Source organism: Daphnia carinata, chromosome 4 (assembly GCF_022539665.2).
Source record: "Daphnia carinata strain CSIRO-1 chromosome 4, CSIRO_AGI_Dcar_HiC_V3, whole genome shotgun sequence".
Lineage (NCBI taxonomy): Eukaryota > Metazoa > Arthropoda > Branchiopoda > Diplostraca > Daphniidae > Daphnia > Daphnia carinata.
This window is the reverse complement of record NC_081334.1, coordinates 4,222,600-4,238,170: the sequence shown is the minus strand read 5'-3', so window position 1 is coordinate 4,238,170 and position 15,571 is coordinate 4,222,600. Positions and strand designations below refer to the sequence as shown.

The window sequence follows — 15,571 nt, the reverse complement described above, 5'->3', positions numbered from 1 at the left end:
GAACTGCACACAAAGATATTATGGGATGACTATTAAAATGAAATAACTCGTGATTAGGTTACCGGTAAAGCACGTTAATACCATGCTAGAATTCTTGGGTTCGATCCCCACACCATCCGATACATGTAAAAAAAAGTTAAAGCAAGTGATTGGCATCCTAGAAATCTTAGGTTCGATCCCCACATCATCCAATATACATCAAAATAAATAAATACGAAAAGTAAGTAATTTTAAAAACATTTTATTATCCCTCCTTCCACCCTCAAATCCACCACTATACATGTTCTACATACAATACAAAGTACATACACGAATACACTTAAAACTAACCCGTTGGCTGCCACGCCACCCTTACCTACAGTCGCTACTACCGCTATCAAAGGGATAGCGGCCAAAGGGACTTGCCTGTGGACAAGTCCGGGCTGACACGGCGATGAGACCTTTCCGGGAATGCACACCCCCGGTCTCATCAGCCGTATCGAACAAGGGAATTCCCTACCGGTGCATTGCCTAAAGGGCCGTTCGGCCAATCTTGGGCAGTGGCGCTGCTCCACCCCATGGCAGATGACCATGGAGCAGAACAGCGCGGCCCGTCCCTGTCACGCTAAAAAAAAAAGGGGATCAAAGAGGGTGGGTGGCAGCCAACGGGTTAATTTTTATACATAATACAAAACAAAAACATAACGATACCACGAGGCGATGACACGGCGATGGGCGAGGCAGTGGCGGGGCGAAGCGATGGCGCGGCGACGGGCTCGGCGATGGCTCGGCGACGGGCTCGGTGATGGCTCGGCGACGAGTGAGGCGACGGGCTCGGCGATGGCTCGGCGACGGGTGAGGCGATGGCTCGGCGACGGGCGAGGCGATGGCTCGGCGACGGGCTCGGCGATGGCTCGGCGACGGGCGAGGCGATGGCTCGGCGACGGGCGAGGCGATGGCTCGGCGACGGGCGAGGCGATGGCGGGGTGACGGACGAGATGAAGACGGGGCGACGACGGGGTGACGGGCGAGGCGAAGACGGATGATGATGCGTAGAACGGGCAAAATTTAGAATCTTGGTTTCAATTTTGCGTGGGATTGAAGAAGAAAATGGCGTGGTTCTAAATAATAAATATGAAACAAACTCGTCACTACATGAGGAATATATGATTATTAGCGTAATTATAATGCAGAAGGCTATTTTACTTATGCCTGTTATCCGAAGCCTGGAAACATTGTAGGGCCAGAGTTTTTGCTGACGATTGAAGACTTGGCAGTTCTACAATGAGATATTAGGATTTAGAAAATAGATATTAATCACAAAAGAAACCTTAAATACCTAGAATTAATAGTTGGCGTTCCTGTCTATGTGTATTGGCTGATTCAGCAGAAATGACGAAGACTACTGAAATTGTGCTGGGGAATCATAGCCATGGGATGATCTGACAAATGACGATGAATGAGATGCTGCTATTCTTATCCATCAGATTCATATTGGTGGTGACGTTCTTCCATATTCACCATCGTTCTGTAATTTCAGAAACTAGTTATTCAAGGAAGAATCATGTCAACTGGTATACTAATGGTCAAAGTATAAGTTATATACCTCTAAATGAGCAATAGAATAACACAGTGGAAAGCATCAGTCACAGCATGGCTTACATTTTGGGTTTAACAGCTTTCAAGCTGATCATAAGATTCCGTTACACTGTTACACAAAATGTATTTCATTTGATGTGGTTTCACTTCCAAAACATTGATTTTTCATGGATGACAAACTAACAGTAATAGGTCGCACACCACTTTCTTTTAAAGAACTTTCCATTGGAATTTTAACAGTTAACAAATATTCGAACACAAACTTCATTGCTGACAGGAAATGAAAAACAAAGGAGGGCTCAGCAACGCCATCTAGTTTTCTTAATTCTAATCAAACGAATTAAAAAAGTAATTAATTACATGTCCCATTTTTTTTTAGCGTGAAGTCACATTGATGCAAACGCGTACGTAACTGATACCCATTTATAGTAGCGTAAAAATAACTCGTATCCGTTCTAGAATGGACATAATTTTGAGTATTTAACGATTAGTTTTACCTCTGTCCAAAAATTGGCTGTTTCTACACATAAATAGCAGCACATATTCACCGGATTGCTTTCTAGTGTTTGTTTTGCAGATTAAAAATTAATGTAGAAAGTAAGGAAATAAAATAAATCGACATGAGTGAATCAATTGGCAGCTGTATCATATGCATATGCAAAATGCACGAGAAGTAGTACATGTATATACACAATCTTAAGTGTAAGAATGGACAAGGATAGGATAAGATTGTTCGGGAAAGCGATACATACACAACAAAGAAAGGAAATGATAAAAAAAAAATACAATGATAACGCAGAAACGTGGCTATATAATGCAACCAATGTAGAATAATCTCTGTTGTTTACTTTCGTGCTTTTAAACGAGGCAAAGAAAAATATTACTATGTTAATTTTACATGACAAGATTACATCTCCGATAATCATTTAAGCTTAACTTCTGTTTTGCAACCTATTTCTACATGATCTAACAATAATATCAAAGAAATAGGAGAATAAAAACCAATACGATTGAGTTAAAATTCGCCATCTAAAAGACATCACCCAACTCTACGCCCATTTTTAAAGCTTTACGAAGACCTCGGCACTACTAGGTCCCTCAGACATGCATGTGTTTCAAGGTAACGTCGGTGAATAAACACCCCATAAAGTACACAACGAATCAAATATTTCTAAACAAATAAACTTACCTTCATCAAGCGAATTCGTCATTCCGATTTTTGTAATCTGCTTCACAGTAAATTAGCAAAGATCTCCTACAGCTACTGATAAGGAATTCTAGCTTAATCAAAACGACGATCTTCGAAGCCGAGGAACCAAGACGGCCGACGCTATCCTCAGGTAAGTCACATGGTATGCTCAAATCAGCTGCATAAAATAAAATTTTCATCGTCAGTTACAAGATATGTAAAGCTCATTCTGCTGGAGCTGTAATAATTAAAAATAAATGTAATAATACCGCCATGGTTTACCTTCTACTCAGTAACTCATCCGTTTTTATCCTTTAAGGCATACAAGCAACAAAGTGCAATTATTTCGTGGATCACATGGAGCCTTGCATATATGAACCGAAAAACAAAACCATAGAAAGCTATGCACGTTGGCTGGCGCGGATAATTCTACTTTCTCATCAGTGGTTGTATGCCTGGAGGCATGCCGAATACGTACTCTACTTGGACTCGCTAGCAAATCCTGGTTTACTATCGTGAATCTTTGAACGCCTTTTTGCGGTTTGTTTTCGCCAACATGTTGACCGATCAACATGAAAAATGTAAGAAAAATTTAAAGTTCTCCACGTGAGGAAAGCTGAAGCGGTCGAAGAATCAATAGCTTATAGCAAGCCCGCAACCGCGCACCATCTCACACGGGAAAGCCAGCGCAACGGAGAAACTTTGAATGTCTTTCTGTTTCTACTGAAGAGGGGTGTAACCTTTTCCGTCGAGTATAAATTCTTCCCAGTACTCTAGTTTGTTTATCAGTCAACTTCTTGAGCTTAACACTATCACAGCTCCAGTAAGGAAAGCCTGGTATTAAAAGAACACAGAAAAACATTACTAATTGTGGACATGCAACTTATTTCCAACGTAAGTTACTTACCAGTTTTTTTTCTTCTTCAATTCAAAGAGTGGAACAACAATATCTAAATGATTCTTTGTTTCGATTCAACTACCAAAGCATCTGTTTTTAGTTCTTTTGGCTTTCTTGGCAATAGCGGTCACCAGGCTTGTAGGCCACCCTTTACGGTTGAAAAACAGTCGGCAGACGGACATCGAAAATCATGGCAAACTTAGCGACCTGCGAAATCAAATAAAAGCACGTGGAAGACATCATTATAACGGATATCATGCACCAGAAGGGAACAGTAATCTTCAATTACCATCACGTTTGGAATGGCCCAAACAACAACACGGATCAGTCCCAGACTACAACCCACAGCCAGCCTACAAGCCTTACGATTCTGAGCCACAAAGACCTTACTCATCTCTACATACTCCAAGTTACGATCCGTCATCATTCATTTATCCTCTTGTTTATTACACCGAACCACCTACTAACGCTGCTTACACCCCACCATTTCATTCAACCCCAGACTACCCACAATCACCTTTTTTCCCAACCGTCCATGAGGAACTCCCTTATTACCCTGAATCAACCACACAATACCCTCAAATTTACTATGAAGATTTAAAAAAAAAGCCAGAAAATAACCGCAGACCAGGGCACACCAATCTCAAAAAAGTACCTGTAATCAACAGCGTTGGTAATGCAGGATTTGCGAATAATGGCGAATTTGAATTTCCCAAATTTCACGATTTTTTCCAGGACGGTTTAAGTAACTTTCCAAACTTTTAGATCTTTATGCCAAACAAATCGCCTTTAATCATAACGTAATCATTCAACGAGTGGCAGGGCTATTCGGACACACTAAACAATTGTAAATGATTGAAATTAAAATAAACAAGCCAATGAAACTAATCAAATCTAGCTAAATCAAATTTGCTAATGGGAAGAAATTGGCTAAAAGCTTATCAGAAAAGAGAACCAGAACAATACCTTGTTGCGCTGAGTTTGTGTCGACCTGCAACTCTTTCCAGATAGAATTCTTTTCCCTTATCTCATTCTTGAAACTTACTTGCTTTGTTTCAATCTAACTTGTTTGATGTTGGCTGTAATTTGGGTGAGCTTCTGTAACGATTAATTAAAGTGATTTATGTTAACTCAATATGATTTGTACCTAGGCAATCCAAAGCTGGTTGCCATGTAACAACCACTTCCATTTTAGACCTATACCAATGTGGATGGACATGAGAAGGATCGTTTGCTATTTTTCAACGGACAGATAAAACATTACTCAGCTCAGGTAAAATTTGTAGTCCAGAGTCCTATTATACAATAGCAGTTATTACCTTAAGATTGCTGACACTCTCGTACCTTAAATAATCCATTAGCTATTTGGTTTTTTAAAAACCGACTGTGAAATCTGATATCCCCATTCCTTATTGCACGGTGGCTCTTCATTTCGTGAGGAGGTGGGAATCATGTTTCTATGGAAAAAAAAATAGGTCCAATAAATGTCATAGTATTACCAAGAATATTTTAAAAAGAATCGCTGTTAAACAGTGAAATACGACGGCGCAGTAAATGGATAAGAGTGGTCAATTTACTTTGTTCATGCCAACGTGGTGTTCCGTCAAAGCGCAAAGGAAGTCGAAATGGGAGGAAGGCATAAAAAAAATGGCAATCCCGTCATCTAGCGACGAACTGTTTAATGCACTGTTGCCGGAAATGGATTTTACTTTTACGTTGCAAAAATTTCAATCATGAATCATTCAATAAAGAATTTGATATAGACTGATATGTATAGATATTTCGTTCACCTTCAAATTTTACTATGGTGAAATATGGGAAGATATGGTGTTAAAAAACACTTTTCTTTTCTGACAGGTAATATCATTTGGCAACATAAAGATAGGGGCTAAAGGGCATCCCAAGCCCATCATCTGAAGACAGATCTGGAACACCAGATGTCCTCTTCAGAGCTCTGTGACATTAAAAAAAACAACAACAAAAAGAACATAATGATATCAATAGTTAATTTCAGCCGAACAATGATCCCCCGTTTTTTAGAAAAGGATAAATTGTGGGACATGGCAAATGACATGTCAATGCACCTCGAAGACGAGATGGAGAAAATGAACTCACAAGAACTACAGCTGTAAACTCAAAGGGGAGGAAATGAGGGTAATGACCGAAAGGTCAATCCGGACTCATCATACCAGCCTTGCAACAAGTCGTTTCAATCGTTATCATGACGAAAACTGGGCAGACGTAATTAGAACCAAAGATAAAAAAATGCACAAAGAACAAGAATTGATTACCCAGTTTGACTGCATTACCTTTTTTTTTTCCAGATGTGACATTTGTAGAACAGAACACACCTCCCACAACCATTTCTGAGTTTCTATAAAGGTACATTGACCTTTTGGTAGAGCTCTATATTTCATATCAATAGAAACTTGTTTAATGCAAGTATGCTAGTATAAAAAGGCAAAGGTTTTTCATGAAAAGGACACAGTCGACAGAAGCAACTCCTTTGACAGCAAACGACGTACCTTTTTCGTCGAGCGATAATCATACTCTTCACTTTTTTGTAAGTTACCTTCATTTTATTCAAATAGAAGTCTCACGTCACCTGAAAAGCAATACAACTAACAAAAAGATCTCGCATTTTGTGGTATTTCAAATGTTCTTTTGTACTAAACAGAAACCGGAAACCGTACCATTTTAGCAACTATGACTCAGACATCTCCAGTTTGCTTGTTCTTTCTGCTGCTGGTGGCAGGTATTGCCTTCAGCTCTGCCGATGACTCACAGCCTCGTCAAGTATACAATTACGGAAACAATGGCCAAGTTATTTGGATGTGGAACTGTGACTGGGAGAATAACGACATCGCACAACAGCCCAGCACAGGAGAGCAATGCGGCGGCGTCTGCATCGCCAATCCTCAATGCAACCACTTCACATATCACAATGGCGTCTGTTACATGAAGAAAGCTAAGCTCCCAAGCCCTTTAAATAAACTGCAAGGTGCCATCTGTGGTTGGGTTAGAAGTCGTGCTTGATCACGCTCCTTACGTCCGTCCCAAGTGCAGGGCAATCATTGATTGTTTATAATATGTAACATGTGCAACAATATACTAAAAGTGCCGACTACATCAAACATCACAACAGCAGTTCGGTTAGTCGTTCTGGAATTGATTTGTGATTTACTATGGCTTTGGCCAATAAATTCGCCAAGTATTATCACGTGATTTTAATTATGCTAGCTGACATAAAAACATTAAGATGGGATGACAATACACAGTTCAGACAAAACTTGTGATAAATGGGAGTAGTCATACAAAATTCGAAAAAATGAAGAGTTCCAACGTTGGAACTATAATCGGATTGCATTTCCTCTCGATCTTTAATTGCGATTTCGTTGTTGTTGCTGTTCAAATCTAAATGGGTTCTACCTATGATACAAGCACATCATTTTGTCGTTAGAGATCGATTTAAGGAAAGACAATTCTGCACCGATACAAATTCAGTGGTACACAAAACGAAACGTGGGTTTCGGTCCTGGAGGGATGTAGATGTACTGTCTGAAAAGGGAACACATGGCCAAAAATTCGCTGGGATCACTCCGTCCTTCCGTCTCGTACGTTTGCAATTTGAAAGTATTTGCAGGTCCTACTAAAGAGCCCATGCCCATCACAGCATCTTGGCCAGCTTGTCCTTCCACGTTTCCTAGAGATTTAAAATTTAAAAAAAAGAGAAAAATTAATCAAATTGAGCGAAAACGCACTGTTGTTATACTCGAAATGCATGAACTTACGCCAATGCGCTGATGAGACGACAAAACAAAGCAGGATAACAAACGGACTTGCCATTTTTTAACAGTTAAAATTTTTCTCTAGAAATCTTTCCAAAGTGCAGTGTTGTTCAGTTATCGACACCTTAAGAATGAGAGAAAACATTCGAACGGCATGCCTTATATCGGTGCCATTCAGGAAACGCTTACGTGACATGTCAGCAACATATACCAAGGTATTCAAAACGAGTTTTTGAACCGACCTTGCATAACGACGCGTCTATTAATAGTCTGTACATTGGTAGGAAATGTTGAACCGGCTTAGATTTGACTTCTTCCAGCAGAAAGCCGTTTCCCGAAATGAAAACCTGCGCCAGATCATCCACCTTGAAAGTTATTGTTTGTGGCTGGCCAAGGTTTCTCGCTTCAGGGTTCCAAAACATTGGACAACTACTACGACTCAGATTTTCATAGACGGACAAGGCTCTTTGTCCTTTGTTCCACCGCTTTCGCCCTTCTTTAAAGGCATTGCAGCTTCTGTAAAAAATGATATTTTCTATTGAAATGCTTGATTGCTAAAGCCTTAATAAGTAAAGAACGAAAGCGGATTGTTCCACAGACCTTACGGGCTTGTTTGATTTGGAAAATTGGGCATTTTGCCAACAAAATGAATTGGACCGTCAGTGATAAATCGTTTCCGTGCATGCGCGAGGACGTACACGTGTCGATGTTGCGGCCCAATTGTTTTGATCCATTTTCCAGCTGTTTACCTATTCAAGAAAAAATCCTTTTTAGTTCGAGTAATTAAACTAAAAAGTTTTGAAATTCAACTTATAATAATAATAAAACTAACGAGATTTTTTTAATGAAATAATTATTGTGTAATTTACTTGAAACAGCAAATTAATGTGACAAAGCCGAAAAAACAAATAAATAAAAAAAAATTGCGACGATCCAAATGACAATCGGAAATGAAGATCCAAATGACTACTGAGAACTGGCCATAAAGTAATACGTCGGAAAACTGGTAAGGAATCCTTTGAAAAAAAAAAACCCAGCTGATGAGTTGCGCAGATTTGAAATCAAACCATTTCGTGGAATCCCCAGAAACGGTAGCTCTAGCGAACTGCCTAAAAAAGACAGTTGTAGAGTTACGCAGAAGTGGGAATCGTGCCACTCGATGGAATTTCAAGAACGGCGACTCTTTCACGCTTGTTTTTTTTTTTTTTTTTTTTTTTTACAAATTCATCCTTACCAGTTTCTTAATTTATTACTTTACTTAGAGTTTAGTAAGTAATTCGGTTTCACTTTTTATGCCATTTGGTCGTGCTTGATCGTTAATGTCTTCGCGTGCGAACAGGGTAGCGAATTCTGCTGTTAAGAATTCGTCTTTCCGCAGCGGCAGCAGTTTTCTTACGCATCTCAGCCCGATATTCTTGCAGAATTCTTTCCTCCTCCAGCATTTTAGATCTCTCATCTTCGAGCTTCTTTTTAGCCATCTCACTTACATTCACGGCCTTTTGAACCCAAACGATAATGCCCTCTATCAATCCTATAGGCTTTACGGTCTTTCTCTCCATCTCTGGTTTTGGGTTCAAATCATACCTATCCGTGTCACCTTCCGATTCATCATCATCCGTATCCGTGTCTTCTTCCGTTTCGTCCTCATCGGTATCCGTGTCATCATTCGTTTCATCCCCATCCGTATCCGAGTCATCTTCCGTTTCACCCGAATCAGTACCCACTTCGACCTCGTATCCATCCGAGCAAATCACGCATTCTGATTCAGAGTCCGAGTGTGACAATAACGGACGTCGATCTTCACTACCGGATGCTGTCTCTGACTCTGAGTCCGTGTCGGCTTCACATCCATCCATACCAACATCCTCGTCTTCTGCGGAGCTCTCACCATCGAATTTCTCAGGCGCAGGTGTTGGCTGGACCCTGCGTGGAGACGCAGCCCGTTCAATCGCATCGAAGCAATCCAGCAGTTGCCTTTGCCGGGATGGATGAATCGGAGCGCAGTTTTCTCCCGGTTCGGGTAGCAATAGCGTCTTGACGAAGAGATGGAGCTCTTTGACCGTTTGCTCATTGACGTCCTGGTCGACTCGACGGATCAAACTGTTTGCACAGTCGGTGATCCAATCGTCCGGTATTCCTGGCAGTTCCCTCTTGAACATGGAGGCCATAAGTTTCACGTTATTTGCTCTTCTGCATTTCAAGAGGGCACTCTCCTGGTACTCGGGATATACTGCATTGAATTCGTCGACGCATAGCTGGAACAAACGGCGGACGATGTTAAGAGTCCACGCCTTGTCGCTGCCCTTCCTCAGTCGTTTAAACAATTTTGCGTACAAGTGCGAAAGGTTACCATCTTGCAGGACTCGTGTGAAGACAAGGTTGACAAGGTCCTCTTCGGCTTCCTGCTGATGGGCTTCGTGATAATTCATCAGCATCGAAATTCCCGCCGCGACATGCTGGATCGACTCTTCGGTGTTATGGAGGATGTCTAGGAAATGGTTCAGTCTATGCAACCAGTGCAGGCGGGAAACGAGGCCCGGTGCGTTCTCATGATCCATTCCGGTTTCCTTTAGAGTGTCCATTAAGTGTCTAGTGTGATCGTCACTTCGGAATCGAGTGGATTCGACATCTGGTCGACGAAATGGTCCTCGAGACAATCCCCGTAGTCGCAATCCATTGCTGGAACGACTACACGGGCTCTGGTGGATAAGGATGCAGAAACCAATGATGAGTCCCGCAAACCCTACAAACGTGAAAGCCGGTAGGAGGACAGACATGGCCGTGAACGAAAGCATTCTTCTGACGAGTAGTGAGACTTTATTGAATTGCTGAATAAATTTGCAATACAAAGTTTGATGGAGTTAAAATCCGTTCAGTTTTCTCGCGCTTAAGTTGATTTGAGGTCTCCCCAGTGCAGCTGCAACTACAAGTTCTTCGAGTTCCGACGATTTAACGTGGTTAAGTTAATTTGTTATTGAATTGATATTAGGTTAATTAAATAACCATCATTTTTCCGTCAAAATTCAATTCAAATAACTTTAAATTTTCCATCGTGAAGATATAAAATGGGATTTTCAAAGTAGGATTCCAATGCGACATCTGATTGTATCCACTAACTGCTTGTTCCACATAATTTTCAGTAAATTGTTTCCTTCTTCAAACGAAATAGATTTCTATCCGATAACATCAAGAAAAATGTTGCTGAAGGTTGTGAATGTCAATGAACTTTGGCCGTAAACTACTTTCACTCTTCTTCTGGTCGACTGGCTTGACATCAGGACAATGAACCCACAAAAATTTGACCTTCCCACCAAAAAATAGCCTATACCTTACTTTCCAATTTTAAATTGTATGTTTTTCACCGTTACGCGATAGCTATGGCCTTGAAATATGCGAACCTTTACGTATGAAACTATAAGAAGGACCAAAAATACTTACCTGAACAGCAGTTAAAGCGTAACCCTCTTCTGGCGTCTCTGGTTGAAGATCAGCAACTCCAGCGCCATGAAATCTAAAGTAAGAATTTCAGTTTAATTCTAACTTAAATTACAGAAAACATTATAAACTTACGGAATGAATTCAATAGTTCATATGGATGTTGTGTGTTTTAATTTGGAGTGATCGTGTAAACGCTCAGGATGCCACGCAAAGTGAAACGATTGAACAAGATGGGGAAGACTGGAACACTGGAGAAGGTGGAGTCAAATGGCAATTCAATTGCGATTTTCTTGGTAACGACATCAGACGATGGGCGAGTACTGGTGAACAATGCGGTGGATTTTGCATTGCAAATCCAAGGTGTACACATTTTCATTATTCCGACGATGGATTCTGTTACTTAAAGAATCCATCCTTCGGGGTTTCTCGTACACCTCATAGTGGTGGAGTGTGTGGATTTCTTCCCTTTAGGTCAATTGTTGGTAATTAATTAAAATTGCAACGAATTTAATTACATAATATTCTTTACGAATACCTGTATTGCCGATAGGGAACGACTGGAAAACTGGAGGCAGTGACGTCAAATGGCAACTCAATTGCGATTTTAACGGCAATGACATTGATAAAATCGCAAGTTCCGGAGAAGACTGCGGCAACATTTGCATCGCAAAGCGCGAATGTACTCACTTCCGTTACGTGGATGGAAATTGTTACATGAAAGCGGCACCAATAACAACTATTCGCACAGCAATCAACGGCGGAGTTTGCGGTTACATTCCCTGGAAATTCGATCCTAGTAAGACATACGAAAACATGAATCATCTTTCATTTTGCTATTAACTGACCTTTTTCTTAGGGCGAGACCATTGGAACTCTGGTGGGGATGGAGTCAAGTGGCTCTTGAATTGCGATTTCTTCGGCCACGATATCGGGCGAATAGCAAGCACCGGAGAACAATGTGGCAGCCTTTGTATCGCTAATCCCGAGTGTAATCATTTCCGTCTTCACGACGGATTTTGCTACATGAAGAAAGCTCCTTTATCGACTCCCCGGACGCCCATCAACAGCGGCATGTGTGGCTATGTCCCTTATAGGAATTTTGACGATTCCTTTGTCACATGTCCCAGAGTGGACGATTTACCATCAGAATGCCGTCCAATCAAGGACTGTGCTGTTTGGTACGACCTGGTTCTAAGTACACCAGGAGCAGCGTGTAAACTATCGGATGGAAATCCTGGAGCTTGTTGTCCCGACCTTCCTACAAACAGTATGATAATTATCACATTCAATTAACAACATTTGCATTGTTTGTACTTTATTTTCAATAGTTTACTCGGCACATCTGCAAACGTTGTCTGATAGAATCGGTAAAAAGTACGGTAATTTTTACAACATCGACAAACCATCTATGAATCAAGCAGCTGAGGCCAGTCGATCGCAGATGATTTCAATGAGTGAAATAGAAAAACGACTCAATGAAAATAATATTCTGGTTTTACCTGGTTCGTCTCGTGCTCTCCACGCACTTGTTTTTGCCACAACTACAGAATCTGAACAAATCAGCCGACAGGCAATTCTTGGAGCTTACGCAGCCAGTGATATTGTCAAAAGGTCTTTACCTGTGGTTATCAGGTCCCTAAAGCAGTAAAACTAATTAGTTCTTAATTTAAATGATTATTAGATTTGATATTGAACCTGAGAATGTTGCGCAAGCATTGAACCAACTCTATCTGAAGGACACGACGTTATCTGACACGTGTCCCGCGGATGCTGTTTGTAATCAAACAACAATCGACTCTCGATACCGGACGCTGGATGGCTCGTGCAATAATGTCCAGCATTCATCCTGGGGCAAGTCGCTCACTCCATTCCAGCGAGTTATCCCCTCCGCTTATGCTGATGGTACGTTTGCCTGAAAAGGTCGAATAGTAAGTAAACATTTTACTCAGATTTAATCACAATTTCATTAGGTGTCCGTGTTCCACGACGTGCCAAAAGTGGCCGTGAACTTCCCAGGTAAACACAAGCTTTCATTTCATTATTGCTCTATTAATACGTTACGTGGTTTGTACGAATTTTCAGTGCACGTTTGATTTCTACCACTGTAACCCGCGATGTGGATGCCCCCAGCGAGACAGACACGACTTGGGTTATGCAATACGGTCAGTTCCTCGATCACGACTTTACAAGAACTCCCGAATTCAGAATGGGTACAATTCACAAGTGTTTTCAGTTGCTTTCACTTAATTCAATTATTGTTTTACATCTACAAAAAGCTAATTCCAGTACAATCCCATGTTGCATGCCAAACGGAGGATTCATTGACAAGAATCTCGTCCACCCCGAATGTTTTCCCATTGAGATCCCGCGAAACGATGCCTTTTTCTCCAGGTTTGGCCAACGTTGCATGCCCTTGGTTCGATCAGCTCCAGGACGCAGACCTGATTGCAGTTTAGGTTGTGTCGAGCAGGTAAGTTTCTAATCCTCTCCCAGTTGTGTTACCCTCCATTCATCATTTCATTCAACTCTACGTTTTCCCTTATTAATCAATTAATGTCGTAGATGAACCAGTTCACCCACTACTTAGATCAATCGAATGTATACGGATCTGATGATAAATTAGCCAGCGAATTGCGTACCTTTCAAGAAGGCAAACTAAAGGCGACTCATCGGAGTGATTTAGATTTACTCCCAGCCGATGAGGCATCCAAAGTGTCCTGTGCGTTATCCAAGCGGGTTTCCGGAATTGATCCACCTGCTGAAGTCAAGTGCTTTAAAGCAGGTAACTTGCCTGTTAAAGGTACATGTTCCAGAATTATTATTATTTTTTATAAAACTTCAAACAGGCGACACACCTCGAGTGAACGAACATCCCAATTTAGCTGTCACGCACATAGTCTTTTTACGGGAACACAACCGGCTGGCAGAAGAACTTGCCCGTCTCAATTCGCATTGGGATGACGAGCGTCTCTATCAGGAAGCAAGGCGGATTTTGACTGCGCAGATGCAGCACATCACCTACAACGAATGGCTACCTATTATTATCGGAAGAGAGAAAATGCAACAGTTGGGTTTATTGCCATTACAGCGAGGTTTTAGCCAAGATTACGATTCCAATTTGAATCCTACCATTTTTAACGAATTTGCTGGAGCTGCTTTCCGATTCGGTCACACTCTTATCCAAGGACGGCACCAGTAGGTTCTTAGTCATTCAAATATAAAGGTGAATTATTTGATGAACGAGATCTTCTAAATACAGTTTGACGAACGCAAGGGGAACAAAGGAAAGAGACATTTTGTTACGTCAACATTTTTTCAAAACGCAAGAGATTTACACGCCCGGAAATCTCGACAAGTTTCTTATCGGATTGGCTACTCAACCAGGTCAAAAACCTGAAAACTATTTCAGCCAAGAGGTATATTAATTGTGACAATGTCTCTTCATTACGATTAATGACAAACGCATGGTTCTTCATGCGCAGCTCACCAATCATTTGTTTGAAGAGGAAGGCAAAGGTTTCGGTTTAGACTTGGTTTCTTTAAACATTCAACGCGGTCGCGATCACGGTACATTTTCATTTAATGAAATAATTGAATCTATGTTGTAAAAATAGATTTGGTTATTTTGTACAGGTCTACCTGGTTACAATGCCTATCGATCCATATGTGGCCTAAGTACAGCGAACGATTTTAACGATCTTCGTGATCTAATTCCCTCTCCGGTTCATTCGTACAAAGTTGGTGGAAAATGAAGACGCTAACAGTTATTTTACGGAATTTTACAGATCGTTGATCGCTTCGAGAGCTTGTACGAGTCGATGGATGATATAGATCTGTTTATCGGAAGTATTTCGGAACGATTGGCCAATGGTGCTGTGGTAGGTCCTACATTTCAATGTCTGATTGCTGAGCAGTTTTTAAGGCTAAAACGGGGTGATCGCTACTTCTACGATCTTTCTGGTCAATCTGGTTCATTTACTGAAGGTATTATTTAAATTTAACATTGCATGGGAGATCCAATCACAAATTTCTTTCATTCATAGAACAATTAAATGAGATCCGGCGAACGAGTTTTGCTCGTCTCGTCTGTGACAACAGCAATGTCCGGTCTATCCAACCATTGATCTTCAAATCCAAGGCTGTCGTGTAAGTGTTGAAGCAATTAGTTGTAATCCAATTCATTAATTTGTAAATCTATATTACAGAAATCCTATCGTCGATTGCGAGTCATCTTCTATACTTCGGGTTAATCTCCACCCATGGCAAGAAGCTTAAAAGAAGATCCTAAGCTGCAAAACTGAAATAATGCAGAATCCCTTTTCAATGTAGTATCTTTAGTATCCATCTAATACACGACGGCAATTTCGAAAGCTATTTAAGTATTTCTGTTGAATAAAATCTGTCTGCAGTAGTCTGCCAACAAAGCAACGGCTTCCCGTTTCAACATTAAATTAGAAACCCAATGCCACATTTCCCTGTGTCTAATACCGCCCCCGTCCGATTTCTCATCCCTGTATGCCCTATGCCGATTCTCATTTCACTTCCTCAACGACGTCAATACCCATCCCTATGTTGCTTGAAAGCATACACAACTCAAACGAAATTAGGATTTTCGTATAACTAAACATGGGACTTACCGGGAAACGCATGAGCTCCCTTCCTACGGCGCGGAGAATGAAA

At 41.1% G+C, this 15,571-nt stretch overlaps 3 protein-coding genes and 2 long non-coding RNA genes across 6 annotated transcripts in view; 1 reads left to right on the top strand and 4 right to left on the bottom strand.

Annotated features, from left to right (window-relative positions):
• LOC130694550 (thioredoxin-2-like) overlaps positions 1 to 15,571 on the bottom strand; it is an 87,149-nt gene that overhangs the window by 49,861 nt on the left and 21,717 nt on the right. The window lies entirely within an intron of this gene.
• Positions 953 to 1,835, bottom strand: LOC130694556 (uncharacterized). The gene is made up of 4 exons (XR_009002078.2): positions 1,586 to 1,835; positions 1,319 to 1,507; positions 1,186 to 1,258; positions 953 to 1,100 (listed from the first exon to the last, which is right to left on the bottom strand). It is a non-coding gene; the product is annotated as an uncharacterized LOC130694556 (long non-coding RNA).
• LOC130694553 (uncharacterized) lies at positions 2,281 to 5,321 on the bottom strand. Of its 2 annotated transcripts, XR_009002075.2 has the most exons (5): positions 5,243 to 5,321; positions 4,632 to 5,122; positions 3,675 to 3,872; positions 3,050 to 3,601; positions 2,281 to 2,945 (listed from the first exon to the last, which is right to left on the bottom strand). It is a non-coding gene; the product is annotated as an uncharacterized LOC130694553 (long non-coding RNA). The 2 variants fall into 2 exon arrangements; XR_009420794.1 differs by lacking the exons at positions 4,632 to 5,122; positions 5,243 to 5,321 and having other exon boundaries at positions 3,675 to 4,046.
• Positions 8,770 to 10,248, bottom strand: LOC132087908 (uncharacterized). The gene has a single exon (XM_059494982.1). It carries the CDS (start codon positions 10,246 to 10,248, stop codon positions 8,770 to 8,772), a length of 1,479 nt encoding a protein of 492 aa, XP_059350965.1.
• LOC130695066 (chorion peroxidase-like) lies at positions 12,284 to 15,201 on the top strand. Its single transcript, XM_059494868.1, has 13 exons — positions 12,284 to 12,502; positions 12,573 to 12,793; positions 12,862 to 12,907; positions 12,974 to 13,101; positions 13,168 to 13,361; positions 13,454 to 13,673; positions 13,738 to 14,086; positions 14,151 to 14,307; positions 14,374 to 14,458; positions 14,525 to 14,613; positions 14,677 to 14,875; positions 14,935 to 15,037; positions 15,097 to 15,201. The coding sequence occupies exons 1-13, from the start codon at positions 12,300 to 12,302 to the stop codon at positions 15,164 to 15,166; spliced, it is 2,064 nt and encodes a 687-aa protein (XP_059350851.1). The 5' UTR covers positions 12,284 to 12,299; the 3' UTR covers positions 15,167 to 15,201.

What these genes read in the sequence shown, in the direction of transcription:
- LOC130695066 (XM_059494868.1), top strand. Translation starts at nt 12,300, where the DNA reads ATGAATCAAGCAGCTGAGGCCAGTCGATCGCAGATGATTTCAATGAGT. An exon ending in AAAACTATTTCAGCCAAGAG is followed by an intron (nt 14,308 to 14,373) that starts GTATATTAATTG and finishes CTTCATGCGCAG; the next exon opens with CTCACCAATCATTTGTTTGA. An exon ending in TCAACGCGGTCGCGATCACG is followed by an intron (nt 14,459 to 14,524) that starts GTACATTTTCAT and finishes TATTTTGTACAG; the next exon opens with GTCTACCTGGTTACAATGCC.
- LOC132087908 (XM_059494982.1), bottom strand. Translation starts at nt 10,248, where the DNA reads ATGCTTTCGTTCACGGCCATGTCTGTCCTCCTACCGGCTTTCACGTTT.